The 22,241-nt window shown below is 38.4% G+C and overlaps 2 protein-coding genes across 2 annotated transcripts in view; both read right to left on the reverse strand.

The window, feature by feature from the left end:
• Nucleotides 1-15,740, reverse strand: part of carm1 (coactivator-associated arginine methyltransferase 1) — a 34,003-nt gene extending 18,263 nt beyond the window's left edge. The window contains exons 1-5 of the mRNA XM_044182057.1: nucleotides 15,521-15,740; nucleotides 7,791-7,916; nucleotides 5,027-5,133; nucleotides 4,523-4,627; nucleotides 142-252 (exon numbers count right to left, since the gene is read on the reverse strand). Coding sequence (XP_044037992.1) covers nucleotides 142-252; nucleotides 4,523-4,627; nucleotides 5,027-5,133; nucleotides 7,791-7,916; nucleotides 15,521-15,662 — 591 coding nt within the window. The 5' untranslated portion in view covers nucleotides 15,663-15,740. The remainder of the gene's footprint in view (nucleotides 1-141; nucleotides 253-4,522; nucleotides 4,628-5,026; nucleotides 5,134-7,790; nucleotides 7,917-15,520) is intronic.
• Nucleotides 15,741-16,093: 353 nt separating this feature from the next.
• Nucleotides 16,094-20,759, reverse strand: si:dkey-204f11.64 (uncharacterized protein LOC100537752 homolog). The gene is made up of 3 exons (XM_044182112.1): nucleotides 20,591-20,759; nucleotides 18,027-18,153; nucleotides 16,094-17,839 (listed from the first exon to the last, which is right to left on the reverse strand). The coding sequence occupies exons 1-2, from the start codon at nucleotides 20,681-20,683 to the stop codon at nucleotides 18,028-18,030; spliced, it is 219 nt and encodes a 72-aa protein (XP_044038047.1). The 5' UTR covers nucleotides 20,684-20,759; the 3' UTR covers nucleotides 16,094-17,839; nucleotide 18,027.
• Nucleotides 20,760-22,241: the final 1,482 nt, after the last annotated feature.

Consider the following 22,241-nt stretch of genomic DNA (forward strand, 5'->3'; position numbering starts at 1 on the left):
AGCACACCTTTACTAGGGCTGGAAATCCTGCCTTGGATTGGTCAGAATAGAGCGACCCCATCAACCAGATCATTCAAAACATATCTGAGTCAGGGAACTGTGTGTGTGTGTGTGTGTGTGTGTGTGTGTGTGTGTGTGTACCTCGGCATGCTGTGCCATGGTGCTGGCCTCCACAGCATAGACTTTCCTGGCTCCAGCTTGGGCTGCAAAGAAAGAGAGGATCCCTGAACCACAACCGACATCTAGCACCACCTGGAGAAAAGAGGACAGGAAACATGCTGTCAGCCTCAGCAACAATATCCTTGAATTACATGAACTTTGGAGAGATAATTCAGAAGAAAATGAAGAAAATAAACAGTGACTTAATGAAAATCAATGAAATACATGAGCCTTTTGATAACTGGCTGTCTGCTAAACCCCGCACGCCCTTAGTTACTTAGTAGTTTGCTACACTTGTCAGGCTTTCTTTTCTCAGATGACAAAAGTGCAGTTTCCAATGATAACGGTGGCAGATTTACCACAGAACAGCTTAATCATTTTTGAAACAATGGGTACTTGGTACAGGGCTCAACACTAACTTTTAAAGTGGTTTCCAGGCTGGCAACCAGGCATCAGCTTTTGGTTACAGAAATTGAAAAAATGGTTGCCATTTTTAGTCACCTTATATTTTGAGTAATTAAGATACTATGCAGTTATACAGCTTAATGATGAGAAAATGTGGCAATTTATTACAATAAGCGAACAAAATTCTTTGTAGTTTGTGTTTTATCTGATACAGAATTTGAATCAGTGTTATCAGTGTTCAGTGGGTAATAACTGTCAAGGTGCAATGACAGTGACAGCCTATGACATTTTACACTGCATAAATTAGCCTGGTGGCTTGCGGACTTTTCCTCTACTCATAGCTTAACAAATTACATATTATTTATATTATTTTTTTCTCACTCATCGTTGGTTTAAGTCACTGCATCTCCCAACAGAACACCACAGTTGAATTTCAGCATTATGTAACGTAACGAGTTGTCAACTTGAGTAATGTTTACTTCACCTGTCTCAGCCCCACCCTCGGTGAAACACGGAGCAGACAGAGGAGAGGAGAGAAACTAGCGCGACCGGCATGCCGACATCGATAAAAAGGAATTGATACGCTCCGAGGCATACGATTCAGATAGATTGGACAATTTAGAACTGATTCTGAACTGGAACCGATTCTCGATTCCCATGCCTAGTTGCCACTGATGGCAACCAAAGGCCAATAATTGGTTACTGTTGAGCCCTTAAGTATGACAAGGAAAATGTAAGATCATTCTAACATAACCCTGTTTGGCTGCGTAGCTTACATACTTGTTTGTATTTTCAGTTTGTTTGCACTTTTAAAAATGAAAATGCTTTCAGGATGAGGCCTAACATAGTGCTAATAACACTGTACTCTAGCAACCCCAGCCAAACATCCCCAAATCCAATAAAGATCAGGACAGAGCCGCTAATGTTAGTCTAAACTCTAATAGCATCCAGGACGCGACTTTGCGATCCTACTATGGCGAAGGCATGACCCACCCTACTCTGCCTCTGATTGGCTTAGGCTGACGATGACATTTCTCATGTAGCCCTCGCTGAAAGAACAGGAAGTTTTTGCTGTTCTGCTGTATTCGGCAAATTAGCTCGAATTTGTTAAGCCCTAATCATTTCTTCTAAATGCAGTCCATTTGTTCACAGTATTGGTAGAAACCTAGTTGCGGAGGGTGAGAAAAAACAGTAATGATCATTAGCAATCCAATCAACCCTTGCTGTAATTTAATGCCATGCCTTGAATAGAATAAACAGTGTTTGAAATAGTAGTAAGCCATGACTCAACATAACAATAACACCAGATCTTCCCTTTCAAGGATCAATGGGTAGACGTCCATTGAATCATCAGACCTTGCTAATGTCCAGTCAAATTAACCAGATGGATGCTGTGGGTTATAAACATACAAAAATATTTCTTCATGAATGAATGAGAGCACAGCATGAGCTATGTAAACAACATAAAACAGGCAGTTATCAATTAGACCCTAAAATAATGCATAAGTTAAAAATAAATATGCATTAAAGTCCATGAAAACCCTGACATCCAGTACATAAGACATAAAAACCGCATTAAAAACCTTGCTTGTTTAAATACAAAAGGGTTACAAAAGATCCAATAAAAAACATGCAACAACCACCAGGAGGATGCAGAATGAACTGGCATGAATCAAAAAGGATAAAAATACTACAAACAAAGAAAATATCTTACCATATGACTGATCTATTAACTAATAAAAACACTACAATTAAAGCTGCAAGCAGCACTGAACGGGCCTCGTCTTCACGTGCGCGTCGGGCGGAGCGACAGCCGCAAATAATGAGCCATCATGGCAACAGCGAGTATAGGGGCTGTAACTTCCTGTTGCCTGTAGGTGGTGCTATGACTATGTCTGAATATTGTCATGTAGGCATCTTCAGGCTGGGACGCTTATCAAACGTGAAATTTAATAAAAAGATCTGACGATGTGGAGCTGAGGTAGCACAGCTACTAATTTTGGAACGAGGTAGCACTGTTATTAATTCTGGAACCAGGTAGCACTGTTGCTAATTTTGGAACCCGGAATTCGCTGCATCGCTACGGCAACACCGCTTGAGAAAATGTTAAACACTTTGCAATTTAGAATCACAACGTACTTTAGATTACACTGCCCAAATTTGATTCGGATTAATTCTCTAGGAGTAGTTCAACATTTTAATTATTTTTTTTATTTAAATTAAAAAAAAAAAAAAACGCTAAAATTCACCAACTTAACCGCCTCGCCACAGCAACGTCATTTGAGGAAACCTAAAAAGCTTTGCAATTTAGCATCACAAAAGGTTTTTACATTGCACTGCCCAAATGGCAAAAAAATGGCACATTAAATTCAAAATGGCTGACTTTCTGTTGGGTTTAGGGTATGGCTCCAAGTGGCTTTTTTTTTTTTTTTTTTTTTAAAAGTCTAGAGATGATACATCTGCCTCCCAAATTTCATATATCTAGGTAAAACGTACCGCGGGAGCTGCTTTGTTGAAATTTTGTAGGTAGCGCTATCAAGCCATTTTGCCACACCCAACCCCCAGACTAAACACCCCCCTTTTGACGCATGTGCCAAGTTTCATGAGTTTTGAAGGCTAAAAGTCATTAGGGGGCGCTATAGAGCGGACATGCCAAGCCCAAAAATGAACAGTGAACTCAAACTGAAGTATTTACCAGTTCAAGTCTGGGCGCAAAGTTTCGAGACTTTTTCATCTTGCATCTAAAGGCATCAAACATGTGTTTAAAAATTTTTAATTGACACAAGAAATCCAAAATGGCTGACTTCCTGTTGGGAAAACTCTCTCAAAAGAAACTGAAATATGTTCTTTATGATGAGAGCAATGAACCCCCAAAATCTTATGAAGATCAACGTAACTTTATCTCAACCGTGGCATGCGTGTGGGGGCGCTATAGAGCCCCCTGGCCACACCAGAGCCCAATCACTTGCGATTTTTACATTGCGATTTTTGCCAGTTGTAATGTGTGTGCAAAATTTCAAGAGTGCGAGCATCCTAAGCCCCTCAAAAATTGATCAAATACACGCCAAATTAAACACAGACTCATACCACTGTTAATTCACCGTCTATCTTGTGTGTGTGTGTGTGTGTGACGGTATTTGAAAACTACCCGGTTTGCTGCTTTCCGTTTGGTGCTGGAGAGATATATGCGCAGATGATAAGAAAGTTGGGGTTTTTTTGACAGCAAGGTTTCGTTTGTTTATTTCTATGATTTCAACACAGATTTGTTGTTCACAATGAAACCTTAGCATGTCAACATGTATCAGGGAAAAAATACCACCTCCTTTCGTGGTATCGCGCTGAAAAAGTAGCAACCCGTCAGATCAAGTTATAAAAATTCTATGTAGCTTATGTTTGTAGTTAGCCAATATTATGCAACAATATCCTGGCAAACTTTAAAACACACGTGTATTAACAGTTACACTGTACAGTGTTTGGCTGATTGTGCTTATCACATAAGGTTAAGTGTTAGCTAATGTTAGCTAGTGGGTTAGCTGTTAATGTTTATTGTTAACATTACGCATATAATCGCGGAAGTGGGAGAAATCTCGTGCTACTGTTGATGTCCAGCATGATGACGGAGACACAGGGAAAGGTGAATTTATTTGCTGTGTTGCATGTAGTTTTCAATGAGGAAATCCATACATTTCTTTTAAGGGCACAACGGGGAATTCAAAACAGGGCATGTCAAACTGGCCGTTTGGGTAGTTAATTTTAGAAGGAGCATTACAGGCACACTCCGTGGCCTCCGTGGTATAATTCCTGCCTTGTGTTCATCTCTGCAATCTGTCCAACACTTTGAAACTTGTCTCAACGATTAGAAACATTTTCAAATACCTAGCTACTAGTTATGCTTGGAGTCTAATTCTAAGTCTAATTAAATGATAAATCTATAATCTACACAGTAGCATAAGGTTACCTTATCCTTGAAGTCGGTGTGGTTCTGGAGAATAGCCCGTTGGTAAGTTCCTGTCCGAACATAGTCCTGCATCATGTTCTGTTGCTGGGAGAGGTAGCCATAAAACTGCAGAGAGACAATAAAAAATATATGAATACGTTGATGAATTTTTATTTTATTCATATGAAGTCAATATCATACAAGCCAACTCAGAAAGGACATACAAATATATCTGGACATTTCATGCCCACTGGTACGCACAGATAGGGAATGTCTTTATGAGACCTACATAAAATGTAAATTTCTTCTTACCAATTTTTCCCCCTCAAATGAGAACTCAGGACATGTAATTTACAGAGCAGATCTGTATACTAATATCTGTATTAATATTTGAGAGAGCCTGAAGTCTACTGTATATACTACCTTTTTGAGAGCCCCAGAGAAACCTGGGGTGGTGTGTGTGTGTGTGTGTGTGTGTGTGTGTGTGTGTGTGTGTGTGTGTGTGTGCGTGTGTATTCCTCTCACCTGGAAGTACTGTACAGCAGAGGACTCCTCTGTTCTTTCACTGAAGACTGAGCGCTCACCAAGATGCCCACGACTGTTCTTCAGGACGTTATAAAAGGACTGAAAGTCTGACGCAGAACATAAACACACAAACATGAACAATTACAGGTCATACTTTACATTGGACCCTACATTACACAAAAGACAGCAAGATATACATACAGTGCAATCAGAAAGTATGTTGAATGTGTATGTGAAAAGGCTACTTCAAAAATTCAGTATTCTCATCAGTTGATGATCCATGTAGAAGACATGGAAATTAGTGAGTCTATGCTTAAGTTATGAATCTGAGTGTAGATTCTAAAGATAGCCCCTTTCAACGATGAAGACAGAGTCAAAAAATCATCAAGAGGTGAATCCTCCGGCAGACTTGGGAAAACTAAGTTAGGTACTGCATACAAAACTACGGCTCTGTAAGTATCTGAAAAAGTGTGCTTTAGGAAGCGAAAAGCAGTCCGACGGCTGCTGAAAGGATGCAAAAACATAGTTAATGTATAAATCTTTAAAGGATTTAACACCTGCATTAGATCACACATAAAATGCACCATCTACTAGGGAAGGGGGAAATACATGATTAGAAACTAAGCAGGCATTAATAGAGAGTAAATGTAAACCAAAGTAACGTCTAAACTGAAACCAGATCTTAAGGGATGATTTCACAATTGCATTTTTTGTGTATAGAGATAAAGAGGAAGTAATCGGAGCGCACAAAAGGGCGGGGGGTTCATTTTGACAGAGTTAATCTTTGCAGCTATCGATAGGTTAAGTGAAGAACAATGGGCAAAATCATTACGAGTTTGTGACAGGAGAGGTGCGAAATTGTCCTTATAAAAAGGTTCTCCATCTCGTGGGGAATACTGACTCCCAGATACACAAACGCATGCCGAGCAATTTTGAATGGTAAATTAGACAATGGGTAATCTTGGGCTGCCTGGTTTACGCCAATTAAAGACTAATTGGGCGGTACATGTGCAAGACAAGGGGTCTTTGCCTTTCTTAAGAATTAAAAAAGGAGGAGGTTTGGGTTAGTGTCTCTGGAACGCATCCCGAATTAAAAGATTCACTAAACATCTCAATAAGAAGAGGAGCCAATTTGCACCAAAATTTCCTGTAAAATTCTTGAGGGACAGCCATCAGGCCCAGGACATTTCCCACTTTGTAGTGAAGATGCAGCCATTTCGAGCTCTTTAGCTGAAATTGTTTTTTCTAATTCCCCAGTTATTGTCTGTCCAAGAGGGGGAAGATTGATTATGTCAAAGAAACTATTAAAGTCAGTAAGGGTTGAGTGTTGTTCAGACGAGTAAAGCGATGTATAAATTTCCTTAAATGCCTTATTGATTTCCGGGGGGTCAGTTGTTATGCCTGAGTTGGTTTTGAGCTTTGAGATTAGATGAGAAGCGCAGGTCTGATGTAGACATGTGCTAAAAACTTGCTAGCTCTATCTCCTTGTTCATAAAATTTGGACCTTGTATGAAGCAAAAGTTCAGTGGTATATTGCGACATAATGACATCATATTCAGCCTGTAGGGCAATACCTTCTTTGTACACTTCTGGAGTTTGACATTTTGAATAAGCCAAGTCCAACTGAGTGAGTCGTCTTAAGTAATAAAGTCTCTTCCTTCGTAATTTATTCTGATGTGCAGCATATGATATTATTTCCCCTCTAAGAAATGCCTTCAGTGACTCCTCCCATAAGACTGAGGGTGAAATCAGAATCAGAAATACTTTATTGATCCCCGAGGGGAAACTCTTTTGTTGCAGCAGCTCACCTTTACGTCAGTGCACACAGGAATAGACGTACTAGCAAAAATACCTGGGGTTTTATAAACACTCAAAAAGAAGTCTATTTGCCGAGAGACAAAGTCCTCACTAGAGAGAAGACTGGTATTAAGAAACCGTGGTAAGGACTGCCGAGGCTTAGTACGGCCTGCCCTGAAGGGCTCCGATTTAGTTTGAGAAGAAAACATTTATGGCGATAGAGGGACTGTTTTCAAAGGTAAAACTACAAAAAATATATTGTATCGGTTATTAGTGAAAAAGTGGAAAAATATATATAAAAATTCCATTCCTAGAGAGACCGTAACACACGCCTATACCCCCCCGCCCCATGTCCTCCCCTGATCCATTTCTTACAGTTATGCTCTTTGAGTGCTCAGTGGGTTAGGAGAGGATAAAAAAACTACTACTACAGCCCCATGTACACTCAATATATTCATTGAGATAAAAGGTTGTTTGTGTAGTGTGGGTTGAGACTCGTTACGCCTGCTGCACACTCCATGGAAAGCGTACCAAGTTTGTGGGAAGCACAGGCTCACTGCTTACATAACAAACTCTGGTACGTTGGCTCACTTTGAGGTTATAAACAGAGAAAACAAAGCCAATGTGATGCTGGAGCGGGGTATTTAAAAATGGCCACTGAGGAACGCAGGCATTTATATACCTAAATTCGAAATCACCACATTATTGAGAGATTAATATTTTTTCATTTTTCCAATGTTTGGTTACATAGGAATCTATGGAAGGATTCTTATCTTATATTAATACTTATTCATTGGAAGTTGCACATTTAGCAACTTATTTACTTTTTTTTTTTTTTTTACCTATAATCGTGATGTTTCCAGCAGACATTACAATCGTGGAACTAATTTTGGCTCATACATGTGATACGTGTGTTATTTACATACAGCATGTAATAGTCTTATTGTATTAGGGTGATTGTGTGTACCTGCAGGTGAGGAGAACTGCAGCAGGACGCTGTTGCAGCCCAGTGTGATGATGAATGACTGCTTCCCCACGCGGCTGCACTCCGTCTCCCTGGAAACTGAACACTTGAACACACTCGCCTCCTCTCCTGGAAAGAAAGGGAGAGGACGGAAAGAGTTAGTACAACATGAGACATACTTGCATACAGCCACTGAAATTTCTATTAAAAAAAAAAAATCCTGTGTGCCAAATGCTGCTTAAACTGTACTTTTAATTGGATACATTTGATGAGGGTCCTCTGGAGATCACAACATTTGACTGCCTTGGTAATACAAAGTACTGAATACAAGCTGTAAGTGGCCAAGTCTGAATAAAACAGAACTCACTACGTCATAGTGACATTTTTGTTTTAATTTGGGGGGTTTTCGGCTTTATTGCTGAAGCATCATTGAATGATGTCTGATTGGATTTGATTTGATTTAAAAGGGCTAAGCCAAAATTCTTCAGATCGACTGGATCAGAAGATTCTGACTATGGCAACGGCTGCGCATGCAGATGCCGCAGCCTGTAACTCCTTCAAACTCCGCTAGCTACATTCGTGTTTTTCATCTGTTTTTTGGATTTATTGCTGAAACACGAATTACCTATGACAGTAATACATCACCGGAAAAGGAAGCTGGGGTTTGGATTAAAGAGCAGCGGACCTTGAGCCAGATAAACTGGACCAGGCAGACTGCTGTGATCGCCCAGGAGGAGAGGAAAGACAGCCGGGATAGGAGCCATGCTGGCCCAGCTTGGACTTGAGGCTGCTCCTGGCTAATGTCCTGTCTGGATGAAATGGGACTCAGGCTGGCCAAGCAAGGGGAATCTGAGACTGTACTGCCCGCATCTTCACAGAGACCGTGCTCCGAGCTGACAAAGCACAAGACTCTAGCAAGATGAAAGGAGGAAGACTGTGTGTTTACATCGATGATGCTTGGTGCTCAAACGCAGGCAAAGTGGATGGACAGTCTTACAAATGATGGAAGATGGAAACCATATTATCATCACTATCTGCAGTCAGACGCAAATTCAAAAAATGCGCTGCAGAATTATTTCCTGGGTGTATATGTGTAGTCTATGTATATATGTATATAAATAAATGTATATATGGTTCTTTTATTTTATATGTTACACTATTTAAAAATAATTTTAATTATTTTCAGTGTGCATAGCATGGAGGGACTACAAACTTTTGTTTCATTACACAACCGTGTGTTGTAACAGTTTAAATTTTAATGTAGGACATCTCAACAGAGATATTGCTGGCTAACGTTAGCTAAACAAAGTGCAAATGCTAACTTAGTTCATTGACGAACAAAGTAACAAGTACCGGTATTCTTCTGTATGTTTCTTATAGTCAACAAATCCCATAACAAGTCCAAAACCAACAATGTGTTAGTCCGTCTCTCAATACTCAATTCTCTTTTCTGACTACCCTGTCTGTGTCAGCCCCAAGCCCACTGGTTCCTACTGAAGGCATAAATCTTCAAAAGCGGCTCACAAATATATATTTAATTTTCTAAATAGACTTAGTAATTTCCCAAAACAGCTGGTCACTGTTGCTGGCAAATGTTACTAAATTAGGAGGAAATAGTGCATTTGGTGGGGACTATTTTCAGTGGCAGATTAATACACAATTGATGCTCCAATGAGTATTTCGGGCAGCAGGACAGTGTATGTGGGATTGAGTCAAACAAACAAACACACACACTGATGTGTGTTCATGGTAAAGAACGACAACAGTGGAGCTCTATGGCACAGAGGAAGAATATATATCAGACACACACACACACACACACACACACACACAATAGTGTTAGTAGATCGATTCATTGTTTAAGAATACAGCCAAACCTATCCTTCAACTTTGCATATTTTCAACCATCTGTCTATTTATTTGCCACAGTCAACAGTCTCTATCTTGCACACAGGCTGTGCTGTGTGTGTGTGTGTGTGCTCACTCAAAGATCCCGCTGCTTATGATGAAACCACAGGACGAGTGTTAGCATCAAAGACTCATTTCAGCCCTGAATCCTTTAGTTATCCACTAGGATATAAAACTGTGAGAACAACTAAAGCTGCTGTCTATCTTGCTCCTGCTCAGCACAATGGATGTGTTTTACGCTACTCTTGCTTATTCTGTGCATTCCTGCTCGTCAGATTGTCATACATTGGTCACTTGTAGGCTTCTAGAACAACAGTCTTATTTTCGGAATAGTTATGGGATATTGTTTTAAGTTGTTGTAAACCAATGAATTTGTGGGTACCAATTAAGTAAGTTAAGAGTACATATTTTTAAATAATGAGCCCAAAGTATCAAAAATTGTACCCCTGGTTTCCTTAAAAAAAAAAAAAAAAACAGTTCTTCTGGGTTTTTTTTTTGCCAAATCTGTCTTGACAATCTCTGAACTGCTTAATCGTGATGGTCTAAATAACGAGACACTGACATGACAAAAAATTAGTAAAGTGTCCTGTTGACTCAATATTTCCTGAAGAAGATTTTCTTTCCCTCCTGTGCTTGGCAGGTAACTGTTAACACAGTGTAATGTAAAGCAGCCACTGATATGAAAAACTCCCTTGCAATAAAACAATGATAAAGCAGAACATTTGAGGGTTTAGTGTGATGGGATATTTCACTCTTGGGGAAGTTGGTTTCCACACTGTGCAAGAATGAACGATGACGAATGTGTGTTAAGAGCAGCAGAAGGAACGCTTAAAAACATAAATGTTATTATTGCAGTTATATTTTCCTATCATCATATACTTTGAGATTCTAATTTCAAAAATGCTATTTTTAACAACAAAACAAATTCACGATGAATGAAGCCTTCCTTCTGTAATACCACCCCATGCAAATACTTCTCCAGGATGGAAAAACATCCTGGTCGTGCAGCAGGCCCAGTAAAGACTCAAAGAAGCCCGAGCTAATCCTGCACCTATTAAGTGATTAAGAGCAGCACTTCAGATTTAGAGAGATGATGCATCTTCTGGGAAAGAAGCCAGCCACGCACACATGTAAGAAAACATCCATCTCGATACAAATACAGACGATCCAGGACTACTGGAATTTATTTCTACATTAGATAGATGTGTTCTTGTTCCCTAAACACATATTTAATCTCATCAAACACAACACGAAGCAGAAATTAAGTGGCAAAACTCCAGCTGAGGAACATTTTCCCTAGTCACCTAAATAATCATAATGCAAGATAATTAAAATAAAAACTCACATCAATAGAAGAAAGAAAATAAACTAAGAGAGGAGTGATTTAATTATCTCACTTAAAAAATAATGAACTGTATGACTATTAAAACATCACATAACTCCAACGGGGAACATTTTAAACAGTGTTTTAATGGTGAAGGTTTCTTGAGACAGTGACTATGTTTGTATAATGGTGTGAATAAGAAGGCTAAAAACGAAACATTTAGTACTACATTCCCGTAAAGTTGGTGGATTCACAAAAAAACATTAAAAAAGAACAATTAAAATCAAAGAAGCAGAGGCCAAAATATCCAGACTTTTATTCCCTACGTGTGTGTCAAGCTGCAAAAATGCTGGATGCTATATTTCCCATAATGCAACCATTAATATATTTTTGCTAGAGCCTCCATGCCTGTAAAATGCCCTCATCTTTTAAGCTCTGTAGTCTCAAACCCAATCCAAAATAACCCTGATGACATCAACAGGGTTATTTTCTCAGACTAGACAAAGCTCTACCAGAGCAACAGAAGACATTATACAACTGCCTTTTTTAATGCTGACTATAACTGACCTATGTGTAAAATCAGTGGACATCCACTTTGATGACTACGCAGGATATTTTCTCTTCAAGTAGATCCAGTTAAATAAAATGGGAAAAAGCCAAAGTTCTACAGCTTTTGCACACACAATGCTGACATTTCTCTCTTCCTCCGCTTACTTCTGCAATTCAGTGAGAGAAATGAGCCCTCTGTCCTGACAACATTTTAAACCTTGACTAAATGCGCAGCTGTCATGTTTGACTCAACTTCACGTATTTTTCACTAAGCCATTTCCTCGTTACTGCTTTTCTTGCTGTCTCAACCACACTGGACAGGACACAACAACAGAGTGGCTACATGCTAGCCTGCTGCTGACAGCTTAACATTAGTCTGAATAAACAACTGTAGACTTGTGTGTTAATGAAAGAAATTCAAACCTGAACACGAGTGGAAGAAGCAGCAGCTGTTGCGTCACTGTGTGATAAGAGCAGTGATTTACAAACTTTTTAAAACCAAGGCACCACTTCATAGTGATTTTTTGCCATGGTACCCCTTCATGCCCACTTATACAACATGCATACGCATTTTTCAACTAAAATTGACATGATGGATATGTTAAGAAAACAACCTGACAAAACAAATAAGATTGATGTAAATTATAAGTCATGTGAACTAACAACAATATTAAGCAAAATAAAACTGGCCTCAGGTGTATGTGTGAATAAACAATGAATAAAAACAAGTATGCTAATAAGTTAAATTTTTTTTTTTCATTTTGTTAAAAAGTAAAATTTGCTCATCTTGAACTGTGTTGAGGGATGAGATGTATTAGCATTTCTCTGAGCTCCATTTACAGTGACAAATCTTTCCATTGCTTGCTCTGACAGTCAGTATTTGTGACTGCTGTGAATCTGGAAAACCTAACTGCCAGAAAGCGTGTTATGTTACTATAACGACTGGCAACTATGAGCTGTCATGTCTCTAAGCTTAGCTGCGGGGCAAGTCCACATTTTTATGGGTTTTTAGTATGGTGATTTCAATGTTTATTTCTTCCTTCTCGAAACATTTAAAAAAAGTAACATAAAATCTAGTTAAAGTAAATGTCGCCTTGTTTTTTTATGTGGTGAAACATTAGAGCTTTTGATATCAGGGCCCCGAGGCTCTTGAACAATTTGCCCGAAGAAATTAGGTTGTCTGAGTCAGTGTCTTTGTTTAAGTCTTTTCTCAAAACACATTTTTATCGAACAGCATATCCTGATTTTACCTGAACTGGCTGTTTATTTTATTGCTTTTGGGCATTTTATTTCATATTTCATCATTCACTGTGGTATTTTATTTCTCTTGTTGTGAAGCACTTTGTACTTTGTTTTGATAAGTGCTCTATAAAAGTTTTATTATTATTATTATTATTTATATTAAAAATGTATGCCAAGATGGCCTCCCACCCTGAGTCTGGTACTGCTCAAGGTTTCTACCTCTTAAAAGGAAGTTTTTCCTTGCCACTGTCGCCAAGTGCTTGCTCATGGTGGGAATTGTTGGGTCTCTGTAAAAAATATTATAAAGAGTACAGTCTAGACCTGCTCTATAGGACAAGTGCAATGAGATTGGCACTATATAAATAAATTTAATTAAATCTTGCGGCAACCTTGGCCCATCCTTAAGGCAACCCGGGGTGCAATGGCACACACTTTGAGAAGCACTGGATTAGAGGTCACGGTGAGATTCAGTACATGCATGGCAGCCGTGGAAAGGCTTGGTCCCACTATAAAATGACAGCAACATAATAAATAAAACATTTTAAAAATAAAAAAAATAAGTCTAATGTAGGGATTTCATGTTATATGCAGAATCAGAGTTTGTGCATACTGTTAACTTCCTTCACTGTGCAGAGGTAAGTCTTTATTGGTAGGGAGAATAAACATGCATGTTTCTTTGTAGAGCACATAGCACACTTGCCAGGAACAGTTAATTAAACGTGGTTAAACTCAACAAAATGGTCTGCACTGATTAACATCACATTCAGTCAACATTCAAACTTCCGCCTCAAAATGTGACTTTACCGTGGCATAAAAAAGTACCCAGCCAGACATTGTTGAGTAGACTGCAATTGGCCTGAGCTTGGGAAACCCTCTGCCAAACTTGTTCAACATTAGAACCATTTGAAAAAGACTGACTCAAGCCGAACTTGTGGTGGTCATTGACCATCAAAGGCCAGATCAGATTTCTGTGTCTACTCCTTTTACGACAGATGATCAAGGGATAAAGTACAGAAGTACAAGACACTACATAAAGCTAAGTGGCCAATAGTGTTAAAAGAGTACTACACCAATTTAGCATGGTATTCCTATAACATTATCGGACTCTCGATGGACAGTAAAAAAAAAAAAAAAGGATCAAAATCGATGCAGCAGAACCACCTATATTTTCTTTTTTATTATTCCATGATTCCATGCATTCTTGTTCCTTGTCAAAACATGACTTGTAGGCTCTGATGTGTATAATTAGTTCTTCTTTAATGCAAATATTAAGTTGTGTGCTGTACTTAGTGACTTTCTATACTAGACGTTTTCAAAGATAGGACTCTGTTACAGCTGAGGAACAAAATACAAAACTGAATGTCTGGAGACCTTAACTACCTTATATTTTAATTATATCACACAGGAGATTTGGATATATTATTATTATTATTATTGATATTGAATGTTAATTCAATATCAATAATACAAGAGAAAATCTTTTCACTAGCCTAAAGGGTACATAGTTATCTAGTCTTATCAAATCTTTAACATACACGCTTAGTAATTTATATGCAACTCATAGTGGCTACTTTACACTATATCTGCATGCCCATCTTCTACGTTATTTATTTAAATCATATTACTTCTATTTTTTCAGGGCCTAAATTCCCACAGGGACAAATTAATCTTCACCTTTCAATGTGTGCTGCAAAACATGTTGTTATTGCAGAGTTGCTCAAAGGTCTACAATGAATTTCTGTGTGCTTTTCTTTAACTTCAGTATCACAGCAGAAGAGGCCTGAGCGGCTGTTTCTTTTCAGCGGGACATCCCATTGAATAAGAATAGCTGCGGAGGAGCGGGGCGGCTCTGATGGTGCCTCCACACAGGAGGGAAGTAGGCGGCGGGGAACCGGCTATTGTTCCAATGAGAACAAAGATGAATGTATAAGTAATGAGGGCCCGGTGTCGCTACGCCACCCCAAAAGACTGCTTATCCCAAAAAGTAAAAGCTTGAAAAAGTTTATGCGTTTACTGCTCTATTACTGAAAGGGCTACTGGCTAAATGCAGTGCTATAGCAGCGTCAGCCGCCTGAACAGCAGAGCACAGTGGCTGGTCAGGAGTGATGCCCTCTGCTCCGTAACAATTCAGACAAGCTAATTCACAAGCTAAACAGCCAAATAACATTACCTGGGTCTATTGGGGACAAACCGGAAAAGGTCAATTTACAAAACTACTGGGCATATTTATGTGACAAAATAACCGCTAGTTAACCTAAACATCAAGGGCAAAAGACGTTAGATGCGAGCGGGTCTGATGAACGTTAGCGCATCATTGCTGAAACCGGGCTAGTGGCATTGTTAAACTAGCATTAAACTACAGACTACTTAGCTGCCCTGCTAATTGCTGTGACTAACTAAGCTACGCTGTATGTGTTGCGCTATATTTTGTCGAGCTCTCCAAAGCGGTGAATTTGTGTGGAAGCCGAGAGCCTGAGTTTAACAAGCCTCAAGACCCCATCGGACGACGAAAAATGTGGACTTTTAAGGGCTCCCTCGTGATTAGGGGGAGGCGACGTGGTCTCTCAAGATGGGTTAGCTTCTTGGTAGCTAACGCTACATATGGCCAGATTAGCTATAACGTTATAAGCATTAGCACTGCATAGCATTAGCACTGGCAGTTAAGACAGGCCGAACATTCGAGGAGCAGCTACAGAAAAGGTCAACTCACCATTGGAGAGATTGATGAGGGCAGCATCTTGTGTGCTTTTGACTTCTAACCGCAGAGGCTGCTGCTCTGAGTGTCGCTGTATGTCTCCATTCGCGTCTCCGATCGAGAGGAGCCGCACGCCGGGGAACACCGAGACCGCCATCTTCGATCTAGAAGTAGAGACAGGTCGGTGGCGCTCACATCCAACCACGCACTGCTCTCTCTGCTGGAGGCAGACCGGGCATCAACATAATAAACCGCTTCAACTACGCCACCTGGCGGGTGAACGCGGGTATTGTGTAAACACATTTGGCATACGTCATGGCTTCATATAATCCTGGGGCTCTCAAAGATTTTCATTCTATAGAAGATTGTCCCCATTATAAACTGAATTCCATTCACCTCCAATGAATTGGGGAGGAGGAAATCTCAGAAATGTGCAATTAAAAAAAAAATCCTTAGAGCAATACAACAGCCTAACACATGAGAAAAAAAACATAAATACTATTAATGTATAACATCCAACATATATGCATATATACCGTACAATCACTGCCCAATATTGAAAGAAGAAAACATCAGGAGATAACAGGATGAAATTATTTTAGTATTAATTTAATGTGTTAAAAAGGTATACATATAGTAGCATCTTAAACAACAATGTGCTACAGATGCAAGCAAAGCTATGTGAAATCATGACACATACAGTTAGGGTCTACAGTTGGCAGGTTTGATAACATGACATTGTAAGTTATAGGCCTATTCATTGTAAAACATTTTCTGGATTCTTTATATTGTATTATGTACGTTCAAATATAACAGGAATCTAGGTTTTCTATTAAGAGAAAATATCTTACTCACTCACTCTGTCTCTTTCCACTGTTTCTACTCCTAACTGTCCACTTTTCAGCTTGTGATTGTAAGACAACACAGTAGCATGCCTACAGTGATTGCATATTTATGTATGCTCTATTCCACTCAAAGAACATGGACACCCTGTAGATTTTGTCAGTGGTACTTGGCAGCTTGCCAGTTGCAAGTGCAGCTTTATGTTACAAACACAAGTCATGCAAAGCTTAAAGTATGCAGCTATGTTTATGTGACATCAGATAATGACACCTTGGAAAGCTGAACGCTGAAAGCTCTTGAAATTCCAACTGAAAAAATGATTTATTAGATCTTATTTTACCAGAAAGTCAGAAACATGTTATTTTAACCCAATTCCTCTGCTATTTGCAGTGAAATAGTTTTCCATCAGTGAAGTTTGCTATAGCTAATAATGTTGGTATTTGTTAAAAACTAAGATGCGAAATTCATGCCAGAAACAGCTTCACAGACAGATGACAGAAAGAAACACATGCTAACTTTAATAATAACAGTGCACATAAGATGAGAGATTTTCGAACTGTACAAACTGGACTGTGTGTTCACACTGTGAGCAACAAGATCAGCAATTACCCATCAACCCACAACAGCTTATCAGGTTTCCATACTTCCTCTTTTCCCTACCAAAGGTTCCTTTTGTTTTATAAATTATGTTTGCCAAGCGAGTACAAAATGAATGATTACAGACATTTAAAGGCTCCCGTTTCTCCAAAATAAATGACAGGAATCAATATCTCAAAAACAGCCAGTGGTAAATAGAGTCCTTTAGAATTTTGTCTCTCAGTGTTCACTGTTATGAAAGGAAATGCTAGTGCAGCAGGAGAAAAAGATTTCTGTCTGGTGGTATAAATAACCCAATTTAGTTTTTTGCTCACATATGACACAGATTGGATATGTATTACAAACATGTATAAAAGAAAAAAACACATGGAATCCAATTTCTTTTAGATCTGCTTCGAGCGATGTTCATAAATAGAAATGAATCAAATAGGAATCTGCTATCTGCCAATGTGACTTTCATGGGATTTTTCTCGTCATTTGTCATCAGCTCCGGGATATTTTTTTCCAATAACAACTGCTGTAAAAGGTGTAGTTTCACTGTAAAACAAGTGGTCATAAAATGTCATAAAAACAGAACTGACATTAAGGCCTGCTGTGTAAGGCCACCATAGTATAGAGCTCTGAACCCTGAAACGAACAAAACACGAAAACCAGCGGCTTGCATTAGAAACACACGGAAACACATCCTGTCAGAATAAGTACAATACATTTACTACATTTTTCAGCTGAAATTGTCAGCGTCATTCCTTAACAGCTCCAGTGACAATCTATGTGTGTGTGTGGCTGTGTGTGTATATGGTTTTGGCTTCGTTATCTTCAGAGGCTGTGGGGCACATGACAGAAATCCACATTGGAATGATCAGGCGTCTGAGTACTTTGCATTCCTTCACAGTCCTAAAAAGACAAGAAATAAAATTAGCTTGAAGGGATGTGTCTTGTGCTCTAAAAGATAGCGGGGTCATTGTTTAGCAGTTGGAAGAGGTACAATAGAAAAAGTATTAGAGGGGCAGAAAAGAAAATAATTTAAGAACATAAAAATAACTGATCAATTCAAGCAAAGAGAAGAGAGCTACACTCACACCTCAGAGGAGGACACATGACTTGGGAGGCCTGAATGGGTTATCACTGGAGGGCACCCCAGTGAGGAGAGGGTCTTTGTGGGCATTTTGCAAACAGAAGGTCTTCAGTTCTGCAGCAGCCTGAGAAACCTGTATAATATCCCAAGTTTTAAAATCATGTTCTTAAAAGTAATGGCACAATACAATTTTTACACCCTACTACTCTTTATCAACCAATTAGAAGGTGAAAAAACACACATTTCTGTATTGATGTGATTTTTTTTATTCATATCTTATTTAGCTAAGTATCAAAAACATCAACAATTAGCTCAATTATTGGCGCTCTCTAGCAAAATCAGGGGATGTAACCAAAATATTAAATAACCCTGATGATGTGCTCAAGGTTATCTCACTTTGGGATTGGGGACTTAAAAACAGAAAGCTGGCATTACAAGCTTATAACATGGAGCTTGAAAGATGTTCGTGTGCAGTCTATCTGTGCAGTCTGGACTAAAAGTTAGCGTATCTCTGCCTCTGCTGCTTCAAGTTTGAACACTCTTTATTTAATCAGTCTCATGCTAGTCCCCCAACTTTATGGCAATACAATAATAAATCACTGGAGTACCCCTTTACTTGATTTTGCACATGTAGTTTACCTAAATTTAGTTTACTCATCATGGAGAGTACTACTTAGCTTGTACAAAAAACAGTTGTATAATGTCTTCTGTGGCTCTGGATGGAGCTGAGAAAATAACTCAAATGATGTCATATTTATGTAATCATGGTAATCTTGCCTTGGAGACGGCTAATTTATTACAGAGGGCTTGCGTTACAAACTGGGAGCGTTGCGTTTGAAAGACATGAGCAGTTTACTAGGAAGTGAGGGTCTACAACAGATGCCCTCTAGTTGCAGTATGGGAAGTGTAGGATCCCATACTGTAAGTGTTTTGGGGGCTTGACCAACATTAGAGACTAAAAGTCAGGATATTTCAGCCTCTGCTGCTTTGATTTTGACCATCTTTTTTAATCTGTCTTTTGCAACTTTATGTAAGTGTATTGCTTCAAATGATTGTTGGTGAGTCCAGTTTCACAATTCCACACTTTCATTGGTCCTAAAACTACTGCACTGCTATCTCTCTATGAGAAAACATCTCTGGTTCAAAGAACTCATTGATGTGATACATTGTATATGCACTGCACTTTCCACAATCTGTCAAACAGCACATCCAGATAATACTGGGCGAGGTTTTAGTTTTTATAGCTACCAATTTAATTAATTTTGTTAATGTGATGTTAATAGTAAATATAAATGCTTTTATTTACTGGCTTATAGTGAATCAGTGTTACTTTTGGCCACAGTATGTGACAATTACAAGATAATGGTAAATGCTAAAATGTAATGTAACTAGCACAAGTAGAGAAGATACATTAAGTCAGTGAACTGACTTATTAATGTCAGTTACAAAGTTACATCTACCTAAAGTTTGCTAACACTGGCTAACTTTACGCACCATAAGCTACTGGGCATACCAGCGAAGAAGGAAGCTTGTGTTATCTCTTATTTCAAAAGTTACATAGTCACGCTTTTAGGTTGTGTCAATATTATCATAGCAATCAGTGAAAGAGAGTACCATAGGTTATATGACAAAGACATAATATGAAAATGTTACAGGTTGCTGCTTTAAATATCCCCTAATCAATTGAACCTTCATTCTATATGATTCTACCATCTTGACAATATCACAAATTCAAGTCTTAAGTTTGGACTGTAACTAATTGCAAGAATTGTAGACTGAGTGAAATTCTACTGTTTTTTTTTTTTTTTTAGCCTGGTGCCCCCCATGCTAGGGTGGTTAACACAGACACACTTGAAACTAGTCTGACTTCTGTTCTAAAATAAGTAGCCATCTAACAATCACACCAGTCACACAGCAGCACAATCAACAAAGCCAATACTGTGCTGCACTAGCAGAGAAAAGTCTGTTTGCTACCATTTCACTGCACTTCACTGCACACCAGGAAATCACACTTTGAAACGATTTACAACATGAACCTAAATGTAAATATGTTTTCCTTATGTATGAGGAAGGATGATGGTCAACGAGTGGAGTTTTTTTGGATGCGAGAGTTTAAATGAGACATTTTCAGTTTAAGCTAGTTTGTAGTAACCACACAAGACACTAGGTTACTTTTAACAGGAATTAGAGGGTACATTTTCCTAAATTTATCGCTGTTTTACCCCATCATAGAGCTACAGATACAACTACAGTCAAAAAGTTTAAGGCCTACTAAAAGCATATACGTAACTCAAATACATTCCTAGTAGGAAATATGTGAAGATTAATTTGAGAACACTTTTTAATAGGTGTCACAAAATATTCTCTATAAGAAAATATTCTGTCGGCGCGACGGTATGCTACTTGTTGTTACATAGTAATGAGTTTTGAGTTAATAGCCTACATACAAAATGCGAACACTTAATTGACAGTGATAGATAGATAGTAATGATGGGCTTCAGAGCGGGAGTCACGCGCACAGGAGAGTTCTGATGTAAAGTTTAATGGAAGTCTTGAGTTGGGGTACATACCTTTATCCGACGGACACTGGCCTCCAGACGAAGCTGTTTCACTGCCTTCTGGGCGATAACTAAACTGCTGTTGGCGGCGCTGTTGTTTGACATGACTGAGTCTAACTGAGAAAGAGACCTAGTAGTCAGTTACACTGATGTTTCAGTTGTAGGCTGTAATAAAACACATCATCCGGTGAGAACCTTCAAAATAAAAAGCCTGTTCACTCACCTTTTTTTTTTTTTTTACTCCCCCCACCCACATCCCAAACACAGACTCTCTCTCTCTCTCTCTCTCTCTCTCTCTCTCTCTCTCTCTCTCTCTCTCTCTCTCTCTCACACACACACACACACACACACACACACACACGTCATAGTTATTGCTTTAAAGTGTCGTTGTTTGTTAATTAAATTCAGTTAAATTGGGATAGCCTTCATCCGATGGTGGAGGAAGCAGGCCTATTCCGATTCTTTACTTAGGCCAAGTAAAAGTAGCAACACTGCAATATAAAAATACTCCATTACAAGAAAAATGATGTATCGGAAATGTCACTTAAAGTATTCATTCAAAACACTCAAAGCACTCAGTAAAATTACTCATAGTGAAATGGTCCCTTAAGAGTGTTCATTATAAGGTATATTAGGCTAGGGCATATTATTGGATCATAATTAGTGATTCATTGATGTGTAAGTAGCATTTTACTGTTGTAGTTGTAAAGAGGTGTTTGTAAAGTACAAACACCTCAAATTTGCATAAGGTACAGTACTTGAGTAAATACACTTACATTCCACCACTGCCTACTACTGTGCACAAATACTCACAACTAACAACCAAACCATCAATAGCAACATAAATGTTTACCATCCAAAACAGTAGCCTAGGCTAAAGATTAATAAAAACTAGTTTAACTAGTTTGCGGATTGCAGAATAAGTGCAATCAATAAACAGTAAAAATTGTTTTTATTTAAAAAAATTATCAAATAATAAGGTGGCACACCAAATTTGTAACCATAGTCTGATCAGAATCAGAATCAGAAATACTCCCCTTGGGGATCAATAAAGTATTTCTGATTCTGATCAGACTATGGGTACAAATTTGGTGTGCCACCTTATTATTTGTTTTTTTTTTTAAATAAAAACTATTTTTACTGTTTATTTTAATTATACTTCAAGTAGGTGAAATGAGAATGAGATTTATAAATGATTTGGATTAATGGTTATCATATGACTAATAATGGTTATGACTAATGACTATGTTATAACTAATTAATGGACTAATGTGTAACTGTTATTGTATGGTTATTGTATACCTTTTAAAACATTCAGTGGAGTGCTTAATGTGCTTCCATGAGTCTTCAGAATTGTAGTTTGTAAATGTAGGAAATAAGTTGGCCAAAACAAAACTACAAAATAAATAAATATAATAAATATTTTCTCTTCTGTGCAAAACTCTGTCTTTCTAATGTCCTGAGCCAGATATTCAGTTTATCACATGATAAGTTCAAGAAACATTGCTCAGTTCAAACAACAAAAAATATGTCAAGTCTACAGTGTCATAAATATATATTGGAGGTTTAAAGCTCCAAAAATATTATTTATAGACTAAACTCTAGTTATTCTTTTTTTTTTTAAATCTCACCCACTGCCAGGTTTAAACTGTTGCTGAAAAGC

This window comes from Siniperca chuatsi, linkage group LG21 (genome assembly GCF_020085105.1).
Source record: "Siniperca chuatsi isolate FFG_IHB_CAS linkage group LG21, ASM2008510v1, whole genome shotgun sequence".
NCBI classification, from domain to species: domain Eukaryota; kingdom Metazoa; phylum Chordata; class Actinopteri; order Centrarchiformes; family Sinipercidae; genus Siniperca; species Siniperca chuatsi.